This window comes from Harpegnathos saltator, unplaced genomic scaffold (genome assembly GCF_003227715.2).
Source record: "Harpegnathos saltator strain DR-91 unplaced genomic scaffold, Hsal_v8.6 scaffold140, whole genome shotgun sequence".
In the NCBI taxonomy this organism is placed as follows: domain Eukaryota; kingdom Metazoa; phylum Arthropoda; class Insecta; order Hymenoptera; family Formicidae; genus Harpegnathos; species Harpegnathos saltator.
Window position 1 is genome coordinate 242,671 of NW_020229918.1, and position 13,688 is coordinate 256,358.

General features: G+C 49.3%; 1 protein-coding gene across 9 annotated transcripts in view; it reads left to right on the forward strand.

The window, feature by feature from the left end:
• LOC105189135 (cyclic nucleotide-gated cation channel alpha-3) overlaps positions 1–13,688 on the forward strand; it is a 143,556-nt gene that overhangs the window by 120,972 nt on the left and 8,896 nt on the right. For 3 of the 9 annotated variants that reach the window (XM_025308166.1, XM_025308168.1, XM_025308170.1), the window contains exons 10-12: positions 1,014–1,166; positions 4,949–5,098; positions 10,036–10,203. In XM_025308166.1, the coding sequence (XP_025163951.1) occupies positions 1,014–1,166; positions 4,949–5,098; positions 10,036–10,203 (471 nt within the window). The other 6 variants (XM_025308169.1, XM_025308167.1, XM_025308171.1 and 3 more) reach the window with 6 other exon arrangements.

The window sequence follows — 13,688 nt, forward strand, 5'->3', positions numbered from 1 at the left end:
TTAGAGCCTCGGCGATGCTATCGATGTGCGAATCGAAGCCGGTACTTTCCGAGCGACCCGTGATCTCGCGCCGCAAACGATTTACGGTGCGGATAATCGCGATTCTCTCTCTTATCTTTATCGGCCGCCCTTTTGCCGGCGATATCGCTTAAAAACATCTTCGCGCATGCCCGTTTTTCCCGTAACACGTGCACGCGGCCGTGGAAATGTACATGTAGCCGCTCCTAATTACCTGGGTAGCCTCTTCGAGCGCTTAACCCGCGCGACGAATTCAGCCAGACGTTTCCGGCTAATGAGACGTCGCTTTTAGAAAAACAGAGCGCGGAGAATCTCCTCGCGGAACGGCTCGAAAGTTGAAGTCGCTCAAGTTGTAGTAGCGTGCAACAAAAACAGTCCTTCGCAACTCGCGCCGATGTCGCGCGACCGTGTAAATTGCCGCGTGCGAAAATTGCCGCGAAGCCGCCGCGCCACAAAAGAAGTTCCAAGTGCCGCAAAAATATCTAGTAATGGCGGACGAAAGTTATGTAATGTTGCGAGGTTTGAAGAGTATAAATATGCTGATTGAATACGCAAATATCGAGCGTCGCTCGCAGATTTTGAGGAACTCGTCGATTCGAACGTCGCGACACTACAAATCCGAGTGCGCCATTTTCCCACGTATAAGCGTGTAATTTTGACTAAAGCTTTCTTCACGTGCTCTTCTCAAAGTATCGCCTTCAACCGCGTCATTTGATTCGTTTAGGTATTGCCTAACACGTTCAAATGTATTAAGAAATGACTTGCTTGACGTGCTTGAAGGTGACAAGAAACGCGCAAAGAAAGCTTCAGCCATAATTTCACGCTTATGCGTGTCAAGATAACGCACTCGAATTCGCGGTGCAAGTTGGCAGCTTGCAAGCTTTTGCACGTTAACTTCGTATCTCTTCGGGATTCCTAACTAGCGATTATCCGGTCGCCCGACACCACCTTCCCATGCCGCGTGTTAATCCTCATTTCTTCTCTGCGCGTTGCAGATAAGCTGAAGGCGGAGATCGCGATAAACGTGCACCTGGACACGCTGAAGAGGGTCGAGATCTTCCAGAACACGGAGGCCGGCTTCCTGTGCGAACTGGTGCTGCGACTACGGCCCGTTCTTTTCTCACCTGGCGACTACATCTGTCGCAAAGGTAAGGCGCCGGCTCATTTCTGCTCGCCCGCGGAGGCGATCCTATGCGCTCCACGCGCCGAAAGTGTGTGCGCTCGAAAGAACTCCCGCCGAGCTTCCTCGTTTCCTATGGCGGCCGGGAGAGAACGGTAAGAAAAATTGACGCTATAAGCGCTCCGTGGAATTTGGTTGAGAAATGCTCGGCGCGCCGCACGCGCCTCATTGCCGGCGATATCGATTTTTCGCCCGTCTCCCATTGTCACTTACGGGCCACTCTTTCTCTCTCTTTCTCTCTCTCTCTCTCTCTCCCCCTTCCTCCCTCTCTCCCTCCCCCCTCCCCTCTCTCTCTCTCTCTCTCTCTCTCACACTCACTCGTCCGAGCCTCGCCTAGACACTTGCCTTCTTCTCCTGCGCGCGATTTTTCCCCTGGATTCAGCGTGTCCCGCTTACGGGAACGTGGCTGTTGGAAGTCGGCCAAACGATGTACCGCGGCTGTGAAAAATGATTGTCCGTTCTCTCTCTCTCTCTCTCCTTCTCTGCGCCAGTCCCCGTCACCAGTAGCGTAAGCGGAAACCAGCGGGCGGCAGGCGAATATTTTTGCTTTATGGCCGAAAAAAGGGGCAAAACGGGAGAGCTCGTCGCGCGCGTTCGTTATCAGCGCGAAGGAAAGAAGCGCGCGAACCTGTGTAACTGCTTCGAAGTCCGCACTCGCGCAGGAGACGAGCGGCTCATAAATCGTCACGCGGCCCCCGCGACGCTCCGCGCTGTACGCTCGGCGATGGGCATCGAAATTCCGTTCGCATTACAGACTCGCAGCGAGATCGAGTGTCGTTACATGGCGAATCGGCCATCCGCCGCTCATTTGCCTCGTCTTACACGTGTTTGCGTAAAACAAGTGAACGCCGCGATATGCGCGTAGAATTCTTTCTCCCAACTGCAAGAACGAGACCCTCTTCGTGCAGCTTCGCTCGAGTATCAACGATCTCCTATGCGAGCGGCGCATAGGGAAATTCACTCGAAAGGATTCCTCTTCGTCGGGGAGTAGATGGAGCCTATTCCTTCCTCGCTATTGTCTATGACGTCTGAATCATAGGCTTATGTGCATAGACTGAGCGCTCTGCAAGACACTGCGAAGACGAAGAAGGAAGTCTGAGAAAGATGGCGCGTGCCACAGAAGTGTTCGATCTTTGTCCGGCTTGACTCTCATTGCACTTGGAAAAATGTATTGTTGCGTGAACCAAAATTTTGTTGTGACAACAAAATAATTTGGTTAAAATATGCCCAACAAAACAGTTTAGTTCCTGTAAACAAATATCTTGTTTGATTACGGTTTGTTCGTATAACGTAATATTTTTGTTATAGCAACCAAAAAGCTTTAACTATATGAATTTTGTTAAAAATACTATAATTTTTTCTTAATATACAGGTTAGGTTAATATACAGGGTGTCCAAACCCACCCCTTCTAAACTCTAGAAAATTCTTTAATCTTTTTGGGGATCTGAAAAATTTTTATAACTATGTCGGGTACCCTCTTTTGATTGGTGATATTATCAACTTCCGCCTCTGACCAGAAGTGGGTTCTCCAGACCGGAAAATCGTTTTTTTTAAATGGAACATGCATATTTTTATTGCAGACTCCAATTCTACGCGTCGAGAAAATAACACGACAACGATGAATGTTGACAAACAGCAAAGATAGTACTGTTATTTTCTCGACAATTCAGTCCCTGAAGTTTGAAAGGGGTTTCGTGCGGACCGGACCCAAGCTCAAATGTAAAGGTCATTTAGAGGTCAAAAATGACGTTTTCGAAAAAAATTTTTCAAACCAAAATTACGTTTTTTTATGCGTAGAATTGGAATCCACAATAAAAATATGCATGTTCCATTTAAAAAAACGATATTCCGGTCTGGATAACCCATTTCCAGTCGGAGCTGGAAGTTGATAATATCACCAATCGAAAGAGCGCACCCGACATAGTTATAAAAACTTTTCAGATCCCCAAAAAAATTAATTTTCTAGATTTTAGAAGGGGCGGGCGGGTGGTTTTGTATAAAATCTAAATTTTAGTGCACAGAAAAACAAAATAGTATCCATTGGGCATTATTTTAGTTTATGTAAAATAATATTTCGTTATTATGTAATTTTTATGGATAAAATAACTAAAATCCTTAATTTTTATATATGAAGTCTAAGAACAAAATCATTTGGTCCAGAGAACAAAGCAGAAAAATATATTTAGTTGAGGCAACTAAACATTTTGTTATATAAAACAAGATATTTGGTTGCTATTAAAAAATGCCTCAACTAAACAGTTCTGTTAGAGATACTAAATTTTTTTTCCTAGTGTGAAGAAAGCTGAATGAAGACGGTCATGTCCGTGGGCAGCTGGAAGCTGCGAATAAAGTTGTCCCTCATATCGTTTTCAAAGCTCTCATAGGTCGTCCCTCCTATCGTTTTCAAAGCTCTTATAAGAAGGCGCAGTCTATGTGTGATAAGTCCAGAAAAAAGTTCGTGTGCGCGCGCGCGCGCGCACTGGATTACCTCGCGTAAGCGAAGCTCCAGCTTACGCCATTGCCGAGGTGGCATTTGCCGGGCGTGTTGTGCTCGCGTCCGATATCTGTTCCCGAACAAATAGTAAGCAACCGGGTGAATAATTCCGGCTCGCCGGGTAGCCGAAGGCCATGAAGCCGAGCGCGTCGGCCGCCCGTTCCGCCCTGCCGCCGGTGGTTTCTTTTCATTAACGGCGGAACGAGCGCAAAAATGAGTACAGGAATGCGGGGACGCGGTCGTTTCGGGGCCGCCATGGACCGCGTGACGCCTGGCTTTTGACGGGCGAGAGCATTTCCTCGCGCGATTACGGCCGCAATTATGACTTGGCCTTACTACTTGCACGCGACAAACGATGTCGCGCTGCTCGCGCGTCCGATACTCGACGCGCCTGCGTCTTTTATTAAGGCCGCTTTAGACGGCCTATAATTCACGACGGGACTCGAGACGGAATTCTGCCTGTAAGAATTACGTTTATGGGCGCTCTGTTTGCTAGTGTATGTATCGCAGACGACGCATAAAATCACGACGGAAATCTCGCGCCGAATCGTTCGCGGTTTATTATACATCGCCTAAAGTGGATGTTACGGTCGATTTCTCCGAGCTTGATTAACATGATCTGCGGTTTATTTATATCTCGCTTTTCTCTCCCCGTAACCGAGGGAGGAGACCGAAAAGGACCGGCGGATTATGGTTAGAGTTAATCAGCTTTCACCCCTATTCCATTTTTCCTCCCTTCCTCCGTGCGCGCCGCGTAGATGCGTCATGGTTAATAACGCCGGGAGTCACGTCGGCGGGATGATACGAGACACCGTTAGTACGTAACACAGAGAGAGACACCAGCTCAGGTTGTATACCACCAAGTGCGACGACTTGCATTCCGACCGTGGCGCCGACGGCTGATTATTTTTATAGACTCGTAAACGGATACTGCGAGAGATAGAGAAAGAGAGAGAGAGAGACAGAGAGAGAGAGAGAGAGAGAGAGAGAGGGGGGGGGAGGGAAGAGGGAAAAAGCTGCATTTTTACATTAAGCGCACTGGCGAGACTCTCTGCGGACCAGAGAAATACAGCTTCGCGTGTTACGGCTTTATTACCGAGAATATTAGTACGACTTTATTATGCGAAGCGCCGAGATATGAAATATCTTAGCGAGACTGGGAAGCAACGGCTAGGAGAAAAAATTAGAGAGAGAGAGAGAGAGAGAGAGAGAGAGAGAGAGAGAGAATTTAGACGCGACTTTGGTGTGATTGCAGGTGAGGTGGGAAAGGAGATGTACATAGTGAATAGGGGCCGACTGCAAGTGGTGGCCGACAACGGGAAGACGGTGCTCGCCACCCTAAAGGCGGGTTCCTACTTCGGGGAGATCAGCATTCTCAATATGGGGACCGCAGGTAAAGAGTGCGGTAAATATTCCAAACGGACCAGGGGCCCGTGAGCTGTCCCCCTCGTTTTTCACGATCACGTTTTCACGTTTCACGTTCTTACCACTCTGTGAGAGGGCGAGCCGTCGAGCCGGTATGAGCCGATCTGAAAACGATCTCTCTAGCAATTTTTCCACTATTCTCTCTCCTTTTCTCGCAGACATCCCACTTGTCGATCTTCACCCTTCAATTGTGCAGCCGACGTTCGCACAACGACACACGTGCACGTCTCGTAACCGCAAACGAGAAACGACCGAGGCGCGAGAGACAGAGAAAGAGAGAGAGAGAGAGAGAGAGAGAGAGAGAGAGAGAGAGAGAGAGAGAGAGAGAGAGTAAGAGAGAAAAACAAGGCGAAAGAGAGAAAGACAGAGAAAGAGACGTCCGCGGTCATCGATCTGCTTGTCGTCGGGGATCAGCCCTAGTTATCAGCCTCGTTTCGTTAATTAATCGATCCACGCTGTCAGTTGTGCCTCTTCGGCGAGCTTCCCGACGAGGGCATGAAATGTGCACGGATCGCCGATGCAAAGTATCGCGCCAATTTCTCCGCTTCGACAGCCCTATTGGTGGTTCCGTATATCGAAACGACGTCCACGCGTATCGTCGCGGGATCGATAGCGAGCTCTCGTTCTTGTTTTCGAACATCGTCTCTCTTTCAGTTATCGGCGAAACGAGGAAAAAAATACGCGCATTCAAAGGCCGACGCGTATAAAGAGACGGGCGCGACTTTACTATTCCCCCCTGTTCTCTCTCTCTCTCTCTCTCTCTCTCTCTCGCTCTTTCTCTCTTCCTTTTCTCACTTTCTCTATATCTCTCTACCTCTCATTTCCTCTCTGACTCCTCGTCGAACTCTTTTCCAAGAGAACGTCGTCGCGGAAACTTCAGGCTCACAACGTTTCTGTGGCCATCCGAATGATTTTAATCCCGTTTAAATTGAATTTTCCTCGCGAGTATTTTCATAGCGATCGCACGATCTCGCCGCGCGCGATCTCTTATTAAATTAGAAGAAAATTTAATCCCCCCTGATATTACTTCTTTTCTCTTCTGTCAGCCGGCTAATAAAGAATTCCCCCTTACTTATCGCTCGATGAGAGAGATATGGCGGCCATGCGAGCTTATTTTCTCGGTATAAACTCGCTGAACTCTATTACCTCCTCCGCATATCATACCCGTCCGTGTCCGTGGAAACCAGACGAAATTAACCAACGTGGAAGGCGCGAAAAGTTTTGTTTTGTTTCATTTTATTTTTTATTTTCCATTTTTTGTTTTTCTTTTTTTTTTTGTTTTTTTTTTCGTAGCATCGCGCCGCTCGTAGAAAACTAGTCCACCCGGCTCCCCTCTCCATCGCCCCCCCCAATATATCGGAGGCGCGAATTACGAGACCGTACGAACAAACGAGCGAACAAGCGAATTAATCGCGTTCCAATTCCGCGTTATGGTCGCATCGCGCCGAAGATTTTATAATATTCTCTGTTTTCCGGCGGTAAACAACGACAATTATTTCGATTCCGGCAGGCACACGCGACAGCGTCGTTGCGCGATCGTCGAAGCACCTCGAATAAGACCCGTGACATATATTGCCCTTTAGTTTCCGCTCTTTTCCGATTCGTTTTGTCCTTTTTTACTCTCTCTCTCTCTCTCTCTCTCTCTCTCTCTCTCTCTCTCTCTCTCTCTCTCTCTCTTTCTCTCTCTCTCTCTCTCTTTGTTCTCTTTCACGGCTACTGTATACTGTTTTTGTGTTTTACGATCGACCGGGACGACCGACCGGACGATGACGCACGCCGTAAAAATATTAAATCGCGTTTTCTTCCTCTTTTCTTTATTTCTGTTTTCTTTTCCTCTCTCTCTCTCTCTCTCTCTCTTTTTCTCTGTTTCTCTATCTTTCTCTCTCTCTCTCTCTCTCTCTCTTCTTTTTTAACTTACGACGCGCCAGGGTCATCGCCGGCTTCCGGCCCGTGACCCGTGCGTTCCCCGTGAGAAAAGTAATAAAGAGATCGTCGACGTTACACGTCGATGTACGTATCGACATTTGACACTTTGGCGACGCGTCCGAGTGTTATTTTCGTTAGTATGTTTTCTTTATCGCTAAACACGCATGCGGAGCTTCCTCGATCGCAACACGAGAGAACGATACAGCGAACGACGCGAGTCTGCTTCTCGCGAGACGTGCCGGTCAATGAGATCGGGAAGGAAACACTTTTGGCCACTCGCGCTGAATTTCTCTATCTCGCTTTCGTAGCACTGTTAGAAGGGATGGCTTAAAACTGGACCGACTCAGGTGTTAGTCGTGCCCGTTTCGCATTTGTATGATTTTTCCCATCTTGATTCTCATAACGAGATTGGTGCTGTCACGTCACGCTAAGGGACTGTTTACATCTCTTTTCTTTCGTTCTTTGTCACACCGTCCTCTTGCATACCTATATTGATTGTTACGTATTTATTATCGTCGGACGGTGGCATTTGTAAAACTTGCACTCTCGCGTCCGATCGATATAGCGGCTGCCGCCTTCACCGCCACCACCTCCACCGCCACCGCCGCTACCGCCGCCGCCGCCGCCGCCGCCGCCGCCGCCGCCGCCGCCTCGAGACATCGATCGCATCCGCGCCGGTTATTTATAGCGCTAAGACGAATAATTCGATTGTCGATCGGAATTATCGTCCTGCCCGATCGCCCGCTTACAAATGCCACCGTGCGCGATAGCATCTCCATTTTCATGCGATATTATCATATTATTATTCATTGCACTATTCATGTACCTTTCTCACGATCTGCCACTATCACTATCCCTGGTACTTACGCTCTTATTGATTATTGATTGAATTGTAATTTACTGCTTACTATGATGCGTGCTGATTTCGTACGGATGTATTGACCTGCATTCGAATCTGCCAATTATATATTACCCCATTTATATTTATACATATATATGTATATATATACATATATATATATATATGTATATATATACACATAAATTGATTACATGGTAGTTTCTAGCATCCTTTGTCTTTTAGCTAACTCTTGAAATATCTAATTTAACTCTGGTTACGTTAATTTACCCGCGAAGGCAGGCAGTCGATTTGGCCGTCTTTATCTTTACCGATAGGATACGTACAAAGTCACCGGCACAGAGAACTGGAGAGAGAGAGAGAGAGAGAGAGAGAGAGAGAGAGAGAGAGAGAGAGAGAGAGAAAGAGAAAGAGAAAGAGAGACGACGCAAAATGGACTGTCTTCCTTCGGAAGTACGTATCCACTATCGACACGTATTGTCCGCTGCAACTTATTAACACTATATGACACTGTATAATCACGTAATTCGAGCCTCGACGCGCGAACAATGGCGAAAGTCTCGCTCTGCCGAAAGAAACTACAGCAAACGTCTCGGTGCACATTATTACGAGGATGCACCGTGGCGAAGAGGGTGCGAAACTCGCACGTCACCGTCCGTTCACGCGCGTTCTCGCGCGTGGGAAACTACTTTCGTACCTCGATCTGGCCGAGAACGACAATATCGAGATCTTGCGTTCAAAAACGCACAGCGAGGGCCGATTCATTGCGCGAGATTGCGAAGCTCCATTATCTCGGTATCCGTTTTGAAAAGACCGGTTTAGGGGTCGAGAAGGGCGCGTAAGTCCAAGAAGAGTCGCGCGATTTCGTCCGAGCGCGACGATTCTCAGACGCGAGAGCAAACCGCTGCAAAGTTGTCATAAGCGTTCGCCCGTAATGAGCTGCGCGGGGAAACGTCGCCGGCGATTATTCGACTTCCTCGGCGGCGATATATATAACGCGAGTTTCGCGCGATGGGGCGAGAGAGAGAGAGAGAGAGAGAGAGAGAGAAAGAGAAAGAAAGAGTGTAGCGTGTAGCAATTACAGTAAAGTAACGCAGACGCGGCGGGCGGCGGGAGCAGTATAATTTTCAATCCGGTACAAAGAGTTTCTGTGTCGCTCTCAACTTAATTATTACAATTTGTATTACGACTCACGCGCATTCACGGCATACTAATGAAGCAAAACTTCCGAACGTGGTATTTATCTTACGGCTCCCGGAAACACCCTTGGAAATACATAAAGTCCTCGCGTGCGCGCTCGACAGCCACATCGCCGACTCCTCGGACTGCGCACGCGCGTCTGAAACAATTATACGCTACTCGTTAGCTCGTTAATTACGCGGACCCGTTTACGACGACGTGTGAAATCGTCGCGGGCGCCAATTCAAGTCGCGGGACAATGGCTGGCACTCGCGTCATCGCCGCATCAGGCACAAGCCACTTTATTAGTGCCGGATTTATCAAGTACCGGGTGCGTTTAATTGTTTCGCTTTCTTTTTTTTTTTTACATCGAAGATGTAAAAAACGCGGCCGCGCCACCGGCTTTCCTATCCTGAAAGATCGAAACCAAACGGGAAGAAACAAAAATCGCGCTCCCTCGCCGCGCAAACAAACACGCGTAAATGAGAGTCGCAGCGGCGGCGGCGGCGGCTATTAATTGGCGCTCGCGCCATTATCGTCCATCAATTCATTAACGAACGCAAACGCCGGCCGGCCGAAGAAAAACGAGTCCGGTGTGCGACTTGGAGCGAACAATTAACATCGAATCACCGAGTCGTGAACGGAGGCGATTAATCAAAATTACACTCTGCTCTTAATTAATCAACATTAGTCTCGCACTGCCCCGCGACGAAATTACGCGCTCTCGCGAGTGCGAGGGGTCGTGAGGGGGGAGGGGGGAGAGCGATCGCGCGCGTAAACGCGACGGTCGAGCTTCCGTACCGGAACCACAGGTGCATCTGAATGGGCGAGCGGCACGAGACGTAAGGCGAGGCTGTCGTATGTAGTACGATCGACCGTTGGATCGATCGCGTGCGGTTACATAAGAAAGCTTGATGCATCCCGATAACCAATAAATGGCTACATCGACGCAGGTAACCGGCGAACAGCCAGCGTGCGCTCGGTCGGCTACTCGGACCTCTTCGTGCTCAGCAAGAAGGACATGTGGGACGTGCTCAAGGAGTATCCGGCTGCCAGAGTACGCCTGGAAGCCATCGCGGTCAAGAGGCTGGAGAAGTACAAGAGAACTCCTCTGGAGAAAGGTGGGTCGCGCCTGCTGTTCTGCCTTCGCTCGCTCGCTCGCTCGCTCGCTCGCTCGCTTGCTTTGCGCGCGTCGAACATATACAAACAGTATTTATGCTATGTTTCTGTGTCCGCCGGCGCCGGATCGGGGGCGAACCATTCTCCGGCACGGGGGTGACCTTTGCCCCGAGGTCGGTGTGTGTGTGAGGAACGCTGCCGGGAATGCGAAGTCGCGCGAGTCTCGACGAAGTTATTTTACTCGTACGAAGTAATTTCGTAATTCTCACGAATATTCGTCTTCAATCATTGGTTCGAAAGCGCACGGTTGAGAGCGGTTAGAGTGAAATCTTTCCGTGGATTTTATGCACGTGCGAAAGATCGTCCCGCGGCGATGAAACCAGGCAGGTTCACTGTTCGTTAGCTCAACTCACCGAGTCTGCGGAAACAACGGATTAGCATAAAAAGTAGATTGCGAGATGTCTGAATTTTTGAAATTTTCGTTTCTCGCACAATCCCTTGAATTAGTTGACTGCAACGATATTTCGCCTTATATTTTAATGAATGACGTAACGAGAACGGACAGGAAGATTAAGCGAGGATAAGCTGTTGCTCTTGACATATCAACGCGTCCGTGAGACTGCTGCAACGTCGTTTTACAATCCCCCCGGCTGCTTTTCTCGCGCTTTTCTCAGACGTGTTTGACGCGACTGACTCGAGGCTCATCGGTGCGGATTACGACGCATCCGTCAGAGACATATCAGAGTGGAAGCGCGCCCTCGGAACCCCTTTTCAATCCACTTTTCCGCGAGCGCGCGCAAAGAAGAAGGAGAGCGAGAGAGACAGACTCGAATTCGACTGTAAACGGGTCGCGTCTCGCGGTCGCTTTGGCGCGCAGCCGACGCGCCGCGAATACCTGGAACTTTCCTCGTTACCCGTTGTTAAAATAGCTAAACGCGGAAGTTTACGCGCCCTCAGCGAGGTAAGTTCTTCGGGACACGCGGATGCCATCCCGGGCAACTTCTAGCCGGCACCAAGGACGCGATTCCATCGAGATATGCTGCTGGCAGTCCCGCGGCGCATTAACGAATTAACCGGTACAGAAAGGCTCGAGTGGAGTTTCGATGAGCATAATGATACTTAAGACATCGCCGAAGCGGACACGCGGTGTCGCATACTCGCGTGATGCCTCTTGCTGAGACGAGCTACAAATTTTACACCTGCAGGCCCGTAAACGTCACTTCGTCCCGGCCGCATTAGCGGGAAGGAGGGCGTATTTATTGCAAAAATTTCATCTTTCAAATAACGAAACATTTCCGACCTTTCAGTAAGGATGAAACTTTAATTTGACAAACTCGAGCGAGCTTCCTGTCCTTCCATTAATTTTTACTAGATTTCCTCGATACTCTCCGCCAATATCGTCCGTTATCGTGTTCGCTCGACATTAATTTTCCCATTTCTCGGGATTCTCCTGATTTTATTATGTGACTGAAAATATGTATAACGTCCTGCACGTACATATATCCGAACGTATAAAGATTAATGAAACGACAGCTTTCCTTCCTCTCTCTCTCTCTCTCTCTCTCTCTTTCTCTCTCTCTCTCTCTCTCTCTCTCTCTCTCTCTCTCTCTCTCTCTCTCTCTCTCTCTCTCTCTCTCTCTCTCTCTTTAATATTTCTGCGGTTGTGCGACTACTGCGGCAAAATACGCGCACGCGCTTAAAAAAGAACGCGTCGTATATGGCGAATCGACTGCCTGGAGAGCCGTACGCTATCAAAATCTTTTTCCCTCGCTCTTCGCGTTCGCGCGCGCGCGTCTTTTATTTCCGAAAAACCGTGACTCAAAACATTCTTTCCGACCTTAATTTTTGCTGCAGAGTAAAAAAAAACGAAACAGTCGCGCTGCTCTCGCTTTCCCGTCCGCGTAATCCTCTCTCTCGTCTATTCCGCGAGCGTAACGAAAGAGCGTGTAATGCAAGTGGGTTGTCGCGCATAGAAAGGTCGTATCTGGAAAATTCTCGCAAGACGTCTCCGTAATGCCAACGATGCACCACATATATATTAAAAAAAAATTAGGAAAGAAAAAGTAAGAAAAAGAAAAAGAGATAAGACCGTATTAACGGAAGGAAGCATAGGTATCGTCGCGCGACGTTCGCGGACGCCGCGCCGATGCGAAAACGATCCCTCATCGGCCGCAGCCGCTGAATTTCTCTTATCGGAGCCGACATTTGTCCGTAATCGCCGACTAGCGAGAGACCGAAGCGACGCGATGAAAGCGACTCGAAAATCAAATACGCCTCGTTTCTTTCCTCCGGCGCCGCTCGGCGCGGATCCCGCGTGCGAAATCGACCTGACGAATACGGTAACTCGGACGAGGCCATCGCGAGCTGCCATTTGCGGCTCTTCCACGCGATCGCACGATGGGGAACGATTTCAATTTTTCTTACGCGGCCGGAAATTCCAGGCTGCCAGGGATAAGCGACTATATTATGTTTGCCGCGGTTTCATGACGATACCGTGTTCTTGGGAAGTTTCGTGCGTAACACGGCGAACTTTGCCACCTCGCACCGCAGGGGCAGAGTGAGAGAGAGAGGGCTGGCTGCTTTGCCCGCGCGCCGTAGTTCCGGATTAATTAATTAAACTCCTCGACTATCTCGCCCCCCCTCTCGTCCCTCTCTCCTCCTCTGGTTCGTTCACTCGCTTGCTCGCTCGCTCGCTCGCTCCTGCTATTAGAAGCGCGAGCTGGAGAATCACTTTGGAGGCAGGCGCGGCAACGAAACCGCGTCTTCACCTTGTCGAGTTCTTTCAGTTACCGTGGCTACGCTATGCACGGAAGATCGTCAATATTCCCACGTTAATACCTCCGAAGATATTCGGTCGTTGAACTTCGGCCACTCGCTGACGAGAGACGTGTCCGCGTGCAGACCCACCAAACGCAAAATGTGACCTCCGGCAAGAGCGGGCCCGAACGCCGTAAAGCGGCGGATTTTAGTACGATAGTAAAAAGACGCCGCGCGCGGTGGAATATCGCGCTTTATTATCGCTCGTAATAAGTTGCGGTGGAGAGGCCGTGATAACGCGATGCGCCCCGATCGGATTTATTTTAAACGTTACGACTCTTGTACTTTCACGGCGGCTGCGGATGAATACCCATCACGAGCTTTCAAGACACATCGGGTTGTCTGCCTGCAGGGCACCGGGGCGTTGTGTGGATGTTTCAGTTTTTCAGCTGGTAAAGGCCGCTGAAAGCGCCGACCTCTGCGTCTGCGTGCGATCGGAATCGCTTGCAAGATGTGGCACGGGAAAGCAACCGTTTCCGTTTTCGTTTTCTCGGACACTCCCGTTTCTTCATAAGAAATTGATCGGATACGAGCCCTCTACGTGCGCCGAAATGGAATTTGTAATGGAAAATTCGTAAGGTATTCATCCTGCACATATATATTTCCGCGTGTCCTCCGAAACTCCTCGGACGAAGGCCGTAAGTGGAGCGTCTTCGTCGCGGTCTTCTCA